A 14116-nucleotide genomic window follows, 5' to 3' on the forward strand; every position below is an offset into this window, starting at 1 on the left:
AAGTTCCCACCCCCTACCCTCCCCCCTCTTCCAGTAGCATGCTCACCATGAAACATCTTTTATGAGCATATCCTTAATCTCTATTTCACCGTACTAATTAACTTTAATATTATTTTCCTTTGCTAGAGATTCAACCTTCACACACCTTAGAGGTATGTGACGCTCTGGGGAAAAAAAATTAAAAAGGAGTAGACATATTTGTCCCCATGGCCATTTTTAAACATATGCAGAAAGCTTGCCACTTCTTTCTTAGTTACACACCAAGCAGAGGTGTTTTATTTCTCTCCATCAGGGTTTTACTCTGGTCAAAGTAAAAAAAATAAATGCAAATCCCTATCAAGAAAATTTCCTATAGCCAAAAAAAGCATGCTTGCTTTTTCAATTCTAGTACTAAAAACCTACAATAATCTTTATGTGAAGTATCTGTTCAGGTTTTTTATTTTTTTTATTTTTTTTTTGCGGTGTGCGGGCCTCTCACCGTCGTGGCCTCTCCCGTTGTGGAGCACAGGCTCTGGACACACAGGCTCAGCGGCCGTGGCTCACAGGCCCATCCGCTCCGCGGCATGTGGCATCTTCCTGGACCGGGGCACGAACCCGTGTCCCCTGCATCGGCAGGCGGACTCCCAACCACTGCGCCATCAGGGAAGCCCCTGTTTAGGTTTTATGGCTGCTGTGACTAAATTGGGTTCAGACACTGCGGGATTTGTCAGCAGTGGGTCAATAGCAACGTTTTGAAAAGTCAGCTGCCACTTAATCACATCAGCAGCATTTGATTTGTTTCTATCAATTGTATTTTCCATTATTTCGGGGACTTTTGCGGCAGAGCCAGGTGGTGGCTTAAGCCTTTTTAATCATTCTTCCTGCAGGCGGTGTCACGAAGTCTGCAGATTCATTTCTTTGTAGATTAATGAGATGGGATTTCTAATTTCCTTCCCTCCTCTCCTCCCCCTCCACTCCTTCTTAGTGTTTGGGTCTTGCTCACTCGTTAGCGGTGCACCGACAGGCCTTCGTTAGTGGGGAGTGGGTAGCTGGGAGCAGGGTCCAGTCCAGCTCAAAAGGCACATCGTTTGCAGTGTGTGCATTTCAACTCCAAAGGGATGTGAGACCTTCTTTGTGTCGGCAGCTGTCTGGCATCTCCTCCCGCACAAGGAAGGCAGACGTTGTGAGAGCACTGGGCCCACAGAGCTTTGAGGGTTGCGTGGCCCCGTGTTCCACACCGAAGCCGTGACAAGAGCAGGATTCCAGGCCCAGAGAGAACACAAAGGAAGAAGCCTCCGCCGGGAAGAGCTATCTGGATCACCCCACACCTCCTGCCCGCACGTTTCACTTTTGAAGCCGTTTCTTACGGAGGATTCTCAGCTGCATGACTTTCGCTGAAGGGCTGGAATTCAGCGTTAACGATAGCCTGGCGCAAGTTTTCCACCGGTCTCCTGGTGTCTCATTTTGCCAATTCTTCTAGCGCTTCTAGCACTGATTGCAAAATGGCAGACCCACTCCGGAGTTTTAAATATCACATTTATTTATTTCAGTACTAACAAGGCCTGGAGGTTGGGATAATGAGAATCGTGTGTGTGTGCAGAGGGGTCCAGCCCTCCCGGGAAGGCCTGTCCATGCTGATCCATGGGCGCTGCCTGAGGTTCCACGCCTCGGGTTCCACTGAATGAGCTGACCTGGCATTTTTGACCAACCTTCTTCAGCCAGACAAGGCCCTGTGAGGGATTTTTCCATTAACTTGACACCGTCCCACTCCTTTTATCCCACTGCTGTTACTGTCCTTATTTGATCACAGATGTGATCAAAGGCCCATGGCTGGTGACCTGTGAATGGTTCGAATCTGGAATCTGGTAGAGAGAGTGGCTGCGTATTTTGTACCCTTTTGTCTGTGACTTTATCGATTAGGCAGCAGATCAATACAGAATTGCTCTTGACACCCAAAGCTCTGATTTTTAAACAGACATTTGTACAGAGGGATGTATCACTGAACACTCCGAGGAAGGAGGGAAGAGAGGACGCGTGAGGACCGAGGCTGAAGCGCAGGAGGACCTGCTTTTTGTCCCCAGTCAACAGAGAGACCAGCCCAGCCAACTTCCTCTCTCTGTGGCCTTGACTCTCAGAAGCCAGGGCGGGCTTGTTGGTGGCGCCTTCTGCTGGGGGAGTCCTCTTGGCCTCACACATAACATAGTAGCACTGTGTTCTTGTTATTTCAAATGGTTTCCAAAAATAAAATGTTGGGAAGAGAGCCCCTGGACTTTATGCCATCTGACATTCATTTATGCATTTTGGGTACTGTCGTGGGTTGAATGGGACCCCCCAAATATACATCTACTTCCTAATCTTTGGAACCTGTGAGGGTGACCTTATTTGGAAAATGGGTCTTTGTAGGTGTCATTACGATAACGGTTTCAAGGGCTTCCCTGGTGGCGCAGTGGTTGAGAGTCCGCCTGCCGATGTAGGGGACGCGGGTTCGTGCCCCGGTCTGGGAAGATGCCACATGCCGCGGAGCGGCTGGGCCCGTGAGCCATGGCCGCTGAGCCTGCGCGTCCGGAGCCTGTGCTCTGCAACGGGAGAGGCCACAACAGTGAGAGGCCCGTGTACTGCAAAAAAAAAAAAAAAAAGATAAGGGTTTCAAGATGAGGTCATCTTGAGTTACCCAGATGGGCCCTAAAATCAGTGACAAATGTCCTTATAAGGGACCGAAGAGGAAGACACACACTGAGGAGACGGCCCTGTGAAGACAGAGGCAGAGATGGGAGTGATGCAGCCACAAGCCAAGGAGTGCCAGGGGCCACCAGGAACTGAAAGAAACAAGGAAGAGCCTTTGGAGGGGGTGTGGCCTTGCCAACACCTTGATTGTGGACTCCTGGCCTCTAGAACTATGAGAGGATAATTTTCTGTTGTTTTAGACCACCCAGTTGGTGGTCCTTTGTAACAGCAGCCCTAAGAAACTAATACAGGGACCAAGTCCTGTTGTAGCCATGTCAGGATGCACGAGACTGTCTGCTTTCCAGCTGAGTGGTGAGGACATTTGCCCTTCAGTCCCCCAGCGGTGACAAGCAAGGGCTGGGCAGACATTACACACACCTGGGTCCAAACCCTGACTGTCCAGGCGTGCTATTCTGGATACATTCCTTAATGCAGTCCTTAACCATTCTCCACCTCAATTCTCTTATTTGTAAAACTGGGCTATGCTACCTACCTCTCTGCTGGATTTGTGATGAAGACTAAATGAGCTTGGATGCAGAGCGCTAAGGACGGCTTCTGGCTTATGTAAAACACTCGGTAAATGGAGGGATGGATAGTTATGCTTATGAATTAGAATAGACAGCTGCAGTTTTTATTCTACAGTTATAGAGCTGTAGCTGAGAGCAGCATAACTATTGAGCTAAATTTAATTAAACACTAAAAATCCATACTATTAGTTAATGATACCTTTCCAAAAATAAAAAAACAACAAAAAGAAAACAAAAGAGAGGGACTTCCCTGGTGGTGCAGTGGTTAAGAATCTACCTGCTAATGCAGGGGACATGGGTTTGAGCCCTGGTCCGGGAAGATCCCACATGCCGCGGAGCAACTAAGCCCGCGAGCCGCAACTACTGAAGCCTGTGTGCCTCAACTACTGAAGCCCTCACACCTGGAGCCCGTGCTCCGCAACAAGAGAAGCCACTGTGATGAGAAGCCTGTGCACCACAACAAAGAATAGCCCCTGCTCACTGCAACTAGAGAAAGCCCGCACACAGCAACAAGGACCCAACACCGCCAATAAATAAATAAATTAATTTTTAAAAAAAAGAAAAAAAATTTTTTTTAAAAAAAAGAAATGATACCTTTATCCTAAAAATAGTATTAATCTGAGTTTAATAAAATGAAAAATTTATCTAAAAAACATTTCAGTCCTCCTTTTGTCAAAGATATCCTACATATGCCTGTCTTCCCCGCAGACTGTTCCGGCTGCATCTTCTCTCTATCTCAACCCCCCATTCTGTCCCCCATCAGTTGTTCTAATTAATTTTTTGTGTAGAGTAGACACTTGATACCTCCTTGTTCAAATGAAGTCCTCTGAATCACATTCTTGAACGATCTTGCTGTCTCCCAGGGCCACTTTGAGCACTGTTCAGTTAAAACGTTGTCTGGTTGGCTCGGCAGGTCTCAACGATTTCAGCTACCTTCACACAAACTGCTTCGAGCTGTCCATCTATGTGGGCTGTGATAAATATCCGCATGAGAGCGAGCTGCCTGAGGAGTGGGAGAATAATCGGGAATCCTTAATTGTGTTCATGGAGCAGGTATGTCGTGCGCACACGGCTGTGATGGGGTGTAGCTAGGGAACGAAGCCCTTGAGATGGCCAAAAGCCTGAGATCAAATTAGCGCTTCCTACAGTGGCCATCACCCTGGGCTAGCGACTACAGTGTCAGAAGGAACTGTTGTCTGTGAGCTCTAAGTCAATGTCAGTTGCTCCCACTGGTTCATGGTGAGTGAGACTGCTTCCAGGGTTCTAGGATGCTGCTCTGTGGGGAAGGAGTGTTTGTCCAGCCAGTATACTCAGGCCCCTTGTATTAGTCTGCTAGGGCTGCATAACAAAATATGCAGCCTGGGGAACTTAAGCAATAGAAATTATGGTTCTGGAGGCTAGAAGTGCAAAATTAAAGTGTCAGGGGCTTCCTTGGTGGCGCAGTGGTTGAGAGTCCGCCTGCCGATGCAGGGGACGGGGGTTTGTGCCCCGGTCCAGGAAGGTCCCACATGCCACGGAGCAGCTGGGCCCGTGAGCCATGGCCTCTGAGCCTGCGCGTCCGGAGCCTGTGCTCTGCAACGGGAGAGGCCACAACAGTGAGAGGCCCGCGTACCGCAAAAAAATAAATAAATAAATAAAGTGTCAGCAGGTTGGTTTCATCCTGCAGCCTCTCTCCTTGGCTTGCAGACAGCCACCTCCCCACTGTGTCCACACATGGCTTTACTCAGTGTGCATACACTCCTGGTGTCCCTGCATGTCCAAATGTCCTCTTCTTACAAGGACACCAGTCAGATTGTAAGGCCCCCTCTTAGGGCTTCATCAGCTCTTTAAAGATGCTATCTCCAAAAACAGTCACATTCTAAGATACTGGCAAATACAGTCACATTCTAAGATACTGGGGGTAAGGACTTCAACATATGGATTTGTGGGGGACACAGTTCAGCCCATAACAGCTCGGAGGCTGAGGAGTCACTGCTGCAGGTGTCGGGTGTCACCTGGGAACAGTTCTATAACAAGTGCCCGCTGAGCTTCTGCTTGTAGCTGGTGAGGAAGTCCTGCCATGTATGCTAGGACCCTCGCACGCCTTCTTTTCCTCCTGCTCTCAAGGATACGCCTGTCTTGTAGCATTGAGCAAACCGGTTCTAGTTTGGTACTAAAACTAACCAAATAACATCCATGCCCCTACAAGGAACAGACTCACAGGAACCAGAGAGATAAAAAGAATGTGGAACTTCATATGACTACCGTGACTCACATTCATTAGGAAGTAAGATTCTGAGGCTGTATTGGGAGGTTGTGCTTCTTCCATGGGTTCTCATAGTTGAGTCAGAAGAAGCATTCAGCCAAGGGCTCGGGCTGCCAGCTTCCTGGTACCTGCACCTCCCCATGGTGGCAGAGGTTGGCATTGCGACTTAGCATCCAAGTCTGATCCATGAGGATCCTGGGAGGGTCAGTGCAGCCCATAGCCCACTTTCCTGGCACAGAAGGGTGTGAACCTGTTCTGCCCTCCTGGGAAGCCATGAGCACACTCTCCATCCCCACTCTGGAATTTTGTAAGGGAAGGCTCTTTTTTCATTTCATATATGAACAAAGAGAGAGAAGGCCTTAGTCATTCTAACGTGATGATCCCCGACTAGCCAAAGAGCCTCCTATGGATAAAATGCCCAGGCATAGCAATATGCATAAAGAATGTCACTGGAAATGATGATATGTCATCTTGGATCTTCGGATGGGGGAACCTGAGGCACGAGGTCAGAGTTGGTGTGTGTCATGTGACACAGCTCATCAGTGGAAGGGCCCTGCGGATGAACTGTACTTTACAGGGATGCTTTTGAGTCTTTTCTCTCCTCTTTGACTCTTTTTTTTTTTTTTTTGCGGTACATGGGCCTCTCACTGTTGTGGTCTCTCCCGTTGGGGAGCACAGGTTCCGGACGCGCAGGCTCAGCGGCCATGGCTCACGGGCCCAGCCGCTCCGCGGCATGTGGGATCTTCCCGGACTGGGGCACGAACCCGTGTCCCCTGCATTGGCAGGCGGACTCTCAACCACTGCGCCACCAGGGAAGCCCCTCTTTGACTCTTAAAGTCTATGTGTTAAGTCTGTAGAGTCCAGGAAATTCAAAATAAATATGCCTATAAAAATTAAATTCCATTTTTAACACATGTGTCTTTTATGAACCATCTCAGATCCTAATATTTTCTAAACCTCTGGAATATTTTAACTCCAGTGGAAGACTTTCCAGTAGATGGACCCAAAAGGAATACAGAAATTTACACACCAAATCCATGCAGAGCCGGGGAGCTTTTGAGCCAGACGTAGCTTTGTGGGGGGCTCTTGGCGGTGCTGGGCTGGCGTTAGGTTTCTGGCCTTCTCTGTGCCGGTTGATCGGTGAGCTCATCTCCTTCTCCTGTTTGTCGAACAGGTTCATCGGGGCATCAAAGGCCTGGTGAGGGATTCGCATGGAAAAGGAATTCCAAATGCTGTTATCTCCGTAGAGGGCGTTAACCATGACATCCGAACAGGTAACTACAAATAATGTGTGTGAACTGTTTCTCAAGAGGAAATGTCCATTTTCTTGAAGTGTCTTACTTGAGTTAAAACCACAGGTTGAGGCCCAGAAACTTCTTCCTCTGACCTGACTTATTATCTCTTTTCTCCAACTTTCCATGGAGCCCCTGGAAAGCAAGGTGTTCAGCCTCTGCTTTCTGGCTTCTCTCTGTCCCTTATTCAGGTGAAAACCAGAAGCTCAAAGAGGTTGAAGGACCCACTGAAGGTTCAGGAGGCGGGTGGGGCTTGGGTCCAGGTGTTGGAGCAGCTGCGTGCTGTTTCCCTGCTTGCTCCAGAGCTCCAGCGCTGGCTGGGAAGCAGCCCGCAGACACCGAGCATCTGCACAAGGGCTGCCTTATTCTTTGCCGATTAGAAAATGATATGAAAAGAAGCCCAGGCTTACCCTTGTGCCCCAGGGCTCTCATCACCTGGGATGGCACTTGGCGTGTTCAGGGGGAAATGAGAAATGGCCAGTTTGACTTTGATGGCTGATGTTTGCAGCATGATGCGGGGACAGATGCACGTTGATCTGAACAGATCTGAACAGAATTGGTTGGATGCTTAAGTCAGATTGTCAGCGAGCGTTCTGTTGGAGATGGCATGCCCATAGGCATGTTTAAACCTACACGCAGAGGTTTTCCTACGTGGGGGGGGGCGGCGACGTTGGGGAGCGCTGCGTCAGATACTGCTTTGCTGTCAGCTGCAGTGAGCAGGGCACTGGGTCCTGCACTGGTTTCCAGTGGTTGCCATGACAAATGACCACAGACTGTGTGGTTTAAAGAAACAGAAATGTATTCCCTCACGATTATAGAGGCTGGGAGTCTGAAATCAAGGTGTCAGCAGGGCCATGCTCCCCTGGAGCCCCTGGGGAGGATCTCCCTTTGGCTCTTCCGGCTCCTGGTGGCTTCAGGCATTCCAAGCTTCCTTGGCTGCATCACTCCAGTCTCTGCCTCCGTTTCCTCCTGGCTCCTGCTCTTCTGTCTCTTATGAGGACACTTGTCATTGGATTTAGGACCCATCCACATAATCTAGGATGACGTTGAGATCCTTAATTACATCTGCAAGACCCTTTTTCCAAATAGGGTCAATTCGTAGGTCCTGGGTAGCAGGATGTGGGCCATTGGAGGGTGTGGGGGGCAGGACATCATTCAACCCAGGGCAGGTCCCACCCAGGTGTAGCAAACAGAGTCATCATCAGCAAGAGGAAGGAACCCCTGATTTCCATAAAAGAGACCTCTTCAGCCTGCAGACACACTTGAACTGGGAGAAACAAGACTTGACACTAACTTGGCCCGACCTGCACCTAGGGATCTAAGAGCTTACGTTGTGCCGGGGTGGCCAGCCGCACTGGACATTAGGTGGCGTTTCCCAGATGCACAGCGAGAGGCTGAGCTGGGATTGAGCCAAGAGCTTGAGACTCTCAGTGTGGTCCCCCTCGCCTTGTCCCACGCTGTTCCCCCTGAACAAGAGAAGGGTCCCTTTCCCCGCTAGCTGGTCGCATGCATGAAGACACCCTGTCCTCCCCGAAGTGATCCCATTTGACCTGTGAGGAAGCAGAGGCTCTAGGACATTAGGACGGGGGAGGCTGGGATTCAGACCTGGCCCAGGTGCTCTTCAATACCAGGCTACCTGCTCACGTGCCTGGCAGAGAAGGACAGTTATTCTGTAAATGGGTGAAATGCCACGAAACAGTAGACTGTGGTGTGATGCCCTGAATCGCCTTCTTTCAAGGTAGTTGCCTGTTTCTTCACGCAGCCATATTTCCCGAGCATCCACTTGTCCTCCAGGGTATTATAGCCACTGACCACAAGGCTGCACACTGGGTAGCATGGCATTTGGTACATAGTTGCCCCACATAGGCAGGCATACACTGATCCATTCATTCATTCACTTATTCATTTATTCATTCATTAATTCAACAAATGCAGATTGTAAACTTGTCACGGACCAGACATGCCAGGTGCAGGTGATCACTGTGGATGAAAGGGGCTATTTGATCTGGTTCTGCATAAGCCTTGTATTTTAAACATTATTAATGAGTGCCTGTAAAAGAGCCTGAAACGTTCCTTGGCCTGTTAGTCTTTTGTAGGCAATGTGAGAAAATAGGAGTTTTAAACAGAGTGGGAGATAAAATGTCCCCAGGGGCCCACAAGCCAGCAGAGAGAGCTTTGCCTAATGAGCTCGGAATTTCAAAGCCCTTGTCATCAAGGAGACAGTTTTGATGAGCTAATGGAAAATGCAGCTCCATCTCCCTTCGTTCCCCACAAAATAATCTCCCAGCGCGTTCGCATCACCGAGGAATCCCGTGTGTCACGGATGGTTCTTTATTGCGTCGGTTTCGGGGTCCTTCATGGCTCCACATAAGCTCTGAATTTGCCTTGATTTCTGTCTGAGGCTTATGTGATCTGACAAGTTTTATTCCAGGAGGGATTTTGCATAAAATAAACGGGTATTAAGTGGAATTCCACAGGGAGAGAAGCTAATAAGGATGCTTTCTAAATGCATGTAAATATGTTGGCCCAAAACCTGGCTCAGAATGCCACGTGACTGTCCTTTGTTTGGGAACACTAACCCGACCTGCTAATGAATGGCTGTTCGTTAGGGCCTGGGTTGTTCCTTTTGTCCACCGATGCTGGGTGATACCAGCTGGGTGCCAACCTCCCCCTGCAGCTCCACAGAGCACCCACCCCCGAAACACGCCCCTGACAGGGCACCATGACGTAATAAGAAGGAGGCCAGCCCAGCAAAGGTGGGCAGACTGGGGAGAGGATGAGGAGGGAGACTTCTGCTATTTTGGGGAGAAAAAGAATTACAAAGCCGTCTTATCAATTTGAATCAGTAGAGCTGACAAGCATGTGTTCATTATGGATTTCTTTCACTCCTGGCTTCCTGAGCATCTCCCTTGGTGAGAACCTGGGCTGCCTCTTCCCTGGGGTGTTTCAGACTGACCTCAATGTGTTCTCAAGGTGGGCACTGCCACTGAAAGTTCTCGCCCCCAGCGGCCTCTATCAAGTTAGTTGGCAGGTGGCCAGTTCTTGGCCTTAACGAATCCGCTCCGGTGTTGGTGGGGAGGAAGTACCTACAGTGGCTGAGGCTTAATATGTACAACTTCTCACCTTAATAGGACATTTGTATTCATGTTTGTTTGTCTTCATCCTACTTAATCCAGCTGGCATTCATCAAGGACACGCGACTGAAACACACAGTCAAGTGGCGACGAATAAGCCACAGGTCTTACGGAGCCCACAGCTTAACGCGGGGCCAAGACGGAACAGGGAGGTCTGGAGGGTGCAGGGCCGGCTCTGGCAGGTGTGCCTGGGAGCTGGGAGCCCGGAGAGACGTCTCAGCGCGTGCCTGCCCAGGAGGCTCGGGCCTGTCTGATAGCAAGACAAAGACGGCTGGGCGTGGCTCTCAGCTTCGGAAAAGCCACCAAGTGGCATTTTATTCCGTTGAGAACCTTGCATTTTCACTGCAGGAAGACACAGGGTGCAGTGCTGAGAAAGTCAGGGAGCCATCTGCCTGCATTGCGTGCCTGGGACTCTCACACTGAGGCCTGTTTACCAGGCAGTAGACTGTGCAAACGTGTGGTGAACAACTGCCTGCGTATTTCATTTTTCATGACATCTTGTGCTCTCATGAGCTCACCACATTGCAGGGGGCGTCTCAGATGAATAAAGATTGTGATGTGAATTTAAACATGGTGCTTCAGAGTGTTATATGCGTGTATGTGGGAGATAAATATTCTCACACCGAGTTCTCTTCCATTCTTTTTTTTTTAATCTTGATATAGTTTTTATTTTATTTTTTTAATCTTTTTTAAAATTTATTTATTTAATGTTTTTCTTTTTGGCTGCATTGGGTCTTTGTTGCTACGTGCAGGCTTTCTCTAGTTGTGGCGAACTCTTCCATTCTTTAGAGGACATCAGGGTTCATTCAAATGAGTAAAACTTGCCCGGGTCTACATAGCACTTCACCAAATCCAGCCTTTTCTCTTTAGACCGGGCAGGACAGATCATCATAAGACAGAAAACAAACCTGGCCCGGGAAGACCAGCTAATCACTAGCTGTGTGACCTTGTGCAGGACGTGACACTTCCCTGGGCATCCAATTACTCATGTAGAAAAGGGGATCATTATACAACCTACATCAGAACTTGGCTTGGAGGGTTCAGTGGATTGGTTCCTGCTTCGTCCTTCCATGGGCTACGTGGGAGTTGACGTCTCCTTTTCTGTCTTGAAGCATCTTTAATGTCAGGGATCCAAGTGATCTCAGCAGGTGTAGGCCCCCTGGGGAAGAGTGGCCTTGACCTAGAACCCCACTTTATGCAACAAGGATCTAGCGTTGAGTTAAGGATGGACCCGGGTCCAGTTAGGTGCCTGTTGGGTGCCTGACCAATGGTGTAACCAGGGCAGGGGACTCTGCCTGCAACATCCACGTGTACCTGCTCCTGTAGTTCCATTTCTTCATAGAGGACCATGGAAGGAGATGTGGACCTTGGGGCCTCCCCCCAGGTCGTTTGTAGCCCTTTCCTTCTCTTTTTCAGACGTGAAGAGACCCACCTCTATACTACTATTCTATATTTACAGCCATGCTAAGGGAAGCCAAGAAGCCAGGCACAGATGGCTTTTCAAGATGGCATTCTGTGGCGAGGGCATACCATTCAGACATTCAAGTTCATAATGAATGGTGTGTATTGTCACAGAGAAAGGAATGTTAGCGATTGTTTCTCCATCTCTGCTCATGCGTATTAACACTGCGGGGAGACTACACCCCAGTCCCCTTCCTGTTAAAACCATTAAGGTGGTTTCCAAAAAGGAAAACATCTTGGCTTCCAAAATGCATTAAGAATTTGCATCTGCTGGGGCTCAAATTCCACACTGCTTGCCCGTGAGTCTCTCTCTGGCCAGGAGGCTGGTCTTGGAATAACAGAGCTGGTGATATCTCTGTTATAAAAGAGCTGCTCTGAATTCCCCTGCTTTCTTTTCACAGCCAGTGATGGGGATTACTGGCGCCTTCTGAACCCCGGAGAGTACATGGTCACGGCCAAGGCAGAAGGTTTCACCTCGTCCACCAAGAACTGCATAGTCGGCTATGACATGGGGGCCACACAGTGCGACTTCACACTCAGCAAAACCAACCTGGCCAGGATCAGAGAGATCATGGAGAAGTTCGGGAAGCAGCCGGTCAGCCTGCCAGCCAGGCGGCTGAAGCTGCGGGGGCGGAAAAGACGACAGCGCGGGTGACCTCCCAACTCTTGAGTCGTGTCCTGGACCCCTGCAAATTAAACCACCCTGGTTGTAGCTCCATAGAGAACTCACTCCTCATTGTTTTCTCTGTAATTCAAGAAGGCCTGGAAGTATGTGTACGTTGCAAGGCTGGTCCCGAGGGGAGGTTTAGGATAGTTTCTTTGTTCCCATTTATCCAAATAACTTGGGCAGGGCAGCAGAGGAAGGCTGGTGGGAGGATTCAACAAGTCATCCTGGGAGTCTGAGCGAGAGAGAGGAGCTTGCCTGTTGAGGGCTCCTGGCTGTACAGGAAGGGAAACTGGTGCTTTTCCTGTTTGCGTGACAGCAAGAGTTCCCCATGCGTTTGCAATTTGCATGGCTAAAGTGGCAGCATTCCCAGGGCTCTGCTGTCCCAAATGTGACCATTCGAGATGCTCATGGGCATTCTAAGAGAATCTACCCTCTCTGGCCCCAGGACCTTCCAAGCTGCTGCACATAAATCCTTCACTCTGTTGACAATAGAGACATTACCAAGTGAGCATCAGTCGGCCTCTTGAATCAGCTTAGTTTCCCTTTCAGCAAAGGATCACGCACATAAAGGGAGAGAAAGGCTGAAATCATTCAAGAGTGAGTGTGGGCAGCAGACATGCTTTGGGGCTCGTGGCGTGCAGTGGGGTCCACAGAGAACCCCCCAAGCTTCCCGCTGCTGCAGGAGCTCTGGGGGCTCCCTGGCTGGGGAGAGCAGGAGGTGCCCACCTCCCTGAGGAACCAGAGCAGTTAGCCTGGCCCTCCTCTTTGACCTGCTAGGACTTGAAAAGAGCTGGAAGGAGGCTGACGGTCAGCCTCTCTGTTCAATGTAGTCCTTTCCCGGAAGCGAGCGCTCCTGAGCTGGCCGACATCACTCCGGGAGATATTTTTGGTGTGTGAGATGCCAGACCATCCCGATTAGACTGAGTTTGATGAAGAGCTCTTAGAATCATCTGTGAGCGTCGGTGTGAGAGGGGTTATTGAAGTGCCGTGCAAGAAAGCAGTTCTTCTCACTTTTTATTAGTGTTGCTGCTTCACTGACCTGGGAAGAATAGAAAATAAAGAAAGCAAATGGAGAGCTCCTTCTCGTGTGTGGTTTTCCTGGGTAGACTCGCAGCCACCCAAACACCACGTCCCACCCCCTGTCTCTGCGGTGGGTCACCCTAGAGAAGGTCGGTCAGTCACCCTGGAGGAGGTCAGTCACCCTGGAGGAGGTCAGTCACCCTGGAGAAGGTCAGTCAGTCACCCTGGAGAAGGTCAGTCACCCTGGAGGAGGTCAGTCACCCTGGAGAAGGTCAGTCAGTCACCCTGGAGAAGGTCAGTCACCCTGGAGGAGGTCAGTCACCCTGGAGAAGGTCAGTCAGTCACCCTGGAGGAGGTCAGTCACCCTGGAGGAGGTCAGTCACCCTGGAGAAGGTTAGTCAGTCACCCTGGAGAAGGTCAGTCACCCTGGAGGAGGTCAGTCACCCTGGAGAAGGTCAGTCACCCTGGAGGAGGTCAGTCACCCTGGAGGAGGTCAGTCACCCTGGAGAAGGTCAGTCAGTCACCCTGGAGAAGGTCAGTCACCCTGGAGAAGGCGCCTGCTTGGGGAGGGGCATCCTGCACCCCCATCAAGCTCCGTAGCGATGCTGCCAGCGTTATGTTCCCTACCTCCTTCCCCAGGGGGGCCTGTGGTGGGGTGAAGTCATCCTGACACTTGGGACCCACTAGTAATTCCTGGGTCTGCCAGTGAGCCTCTTTCCAGAAAAGATCCTCATGTCACTTTTTGACAGTCTACCCTAGAGATCAGCAAACTTTTCGTATAAAGGATCAGATCGTAAGTATTTTAGGCTTTTCAGGCCGTAAAGACTCTGTCACCAGGACTCAACTCTGCTATTGCAGCACAAAAGCAGACCTACACCATACATAAGTGAATGGGCATGGCTGTGTTCCAGTAAGACTTTATTAAAACATGTGGCAGGGAATGCCCTGGTGGTCCAGTGGTTAGGACTCGGCGCTTTCACTGCTGGGGCCCGGTTGGGGAACTAAGATCCCACAAGTCAGTCAGCTCGGCCACAGACAAAAACAAAAACACATGGCAGCTGGATTTG

The 14116-nt window shown here is 49.9% G+C and overlaps 1 protein-coding gene across 3 annotated transcripts in view; it reads left to right on the forward strand.

Moving 5' to 3' along the window:
• Positions 1 to 13104, forward strand: part of CPXM2 (carboxypeptidase X, M14 family member 2) — a 128007-nt gene extending 114903 nt beyond the window's left edge. Inside the window, exons 12-14 of one of the 3 annotated variants that reach the window (XM_081249621.1) lie at positions 4144 to 4283; positions 6650 to 6749; positions 9944 to 10236. In XM_081249621.1, coding sequence (XP_081105747.1) covers positions 4144 to 4283; positions 6650 to 6749; positions 9944 to 10155 — 452 coding nt within the window. In that variant the 3' untranslated portion in view covers positions 10156 to 10236. The other 2 variants (XM_081249622.1, XM_081249620.1) reach the window with 2 other exon arrangements.
• The last annotated feature ends 1012 nt before the right edge of the window (positions 13105 to 14116 follow it).

Source organism: Mesoplodon bidens, assembly GCF_964165515.1.
Source record: "Mesoplodon bidens genome assembly, chromosome: 1".
Classification (NCBI taxonomy): Eukaryota; Metazoa; Chordata; class Mammalia; order Artiodactyla; family Ziphiidae; genus Mesoplodon; species Mesoplodon bidens.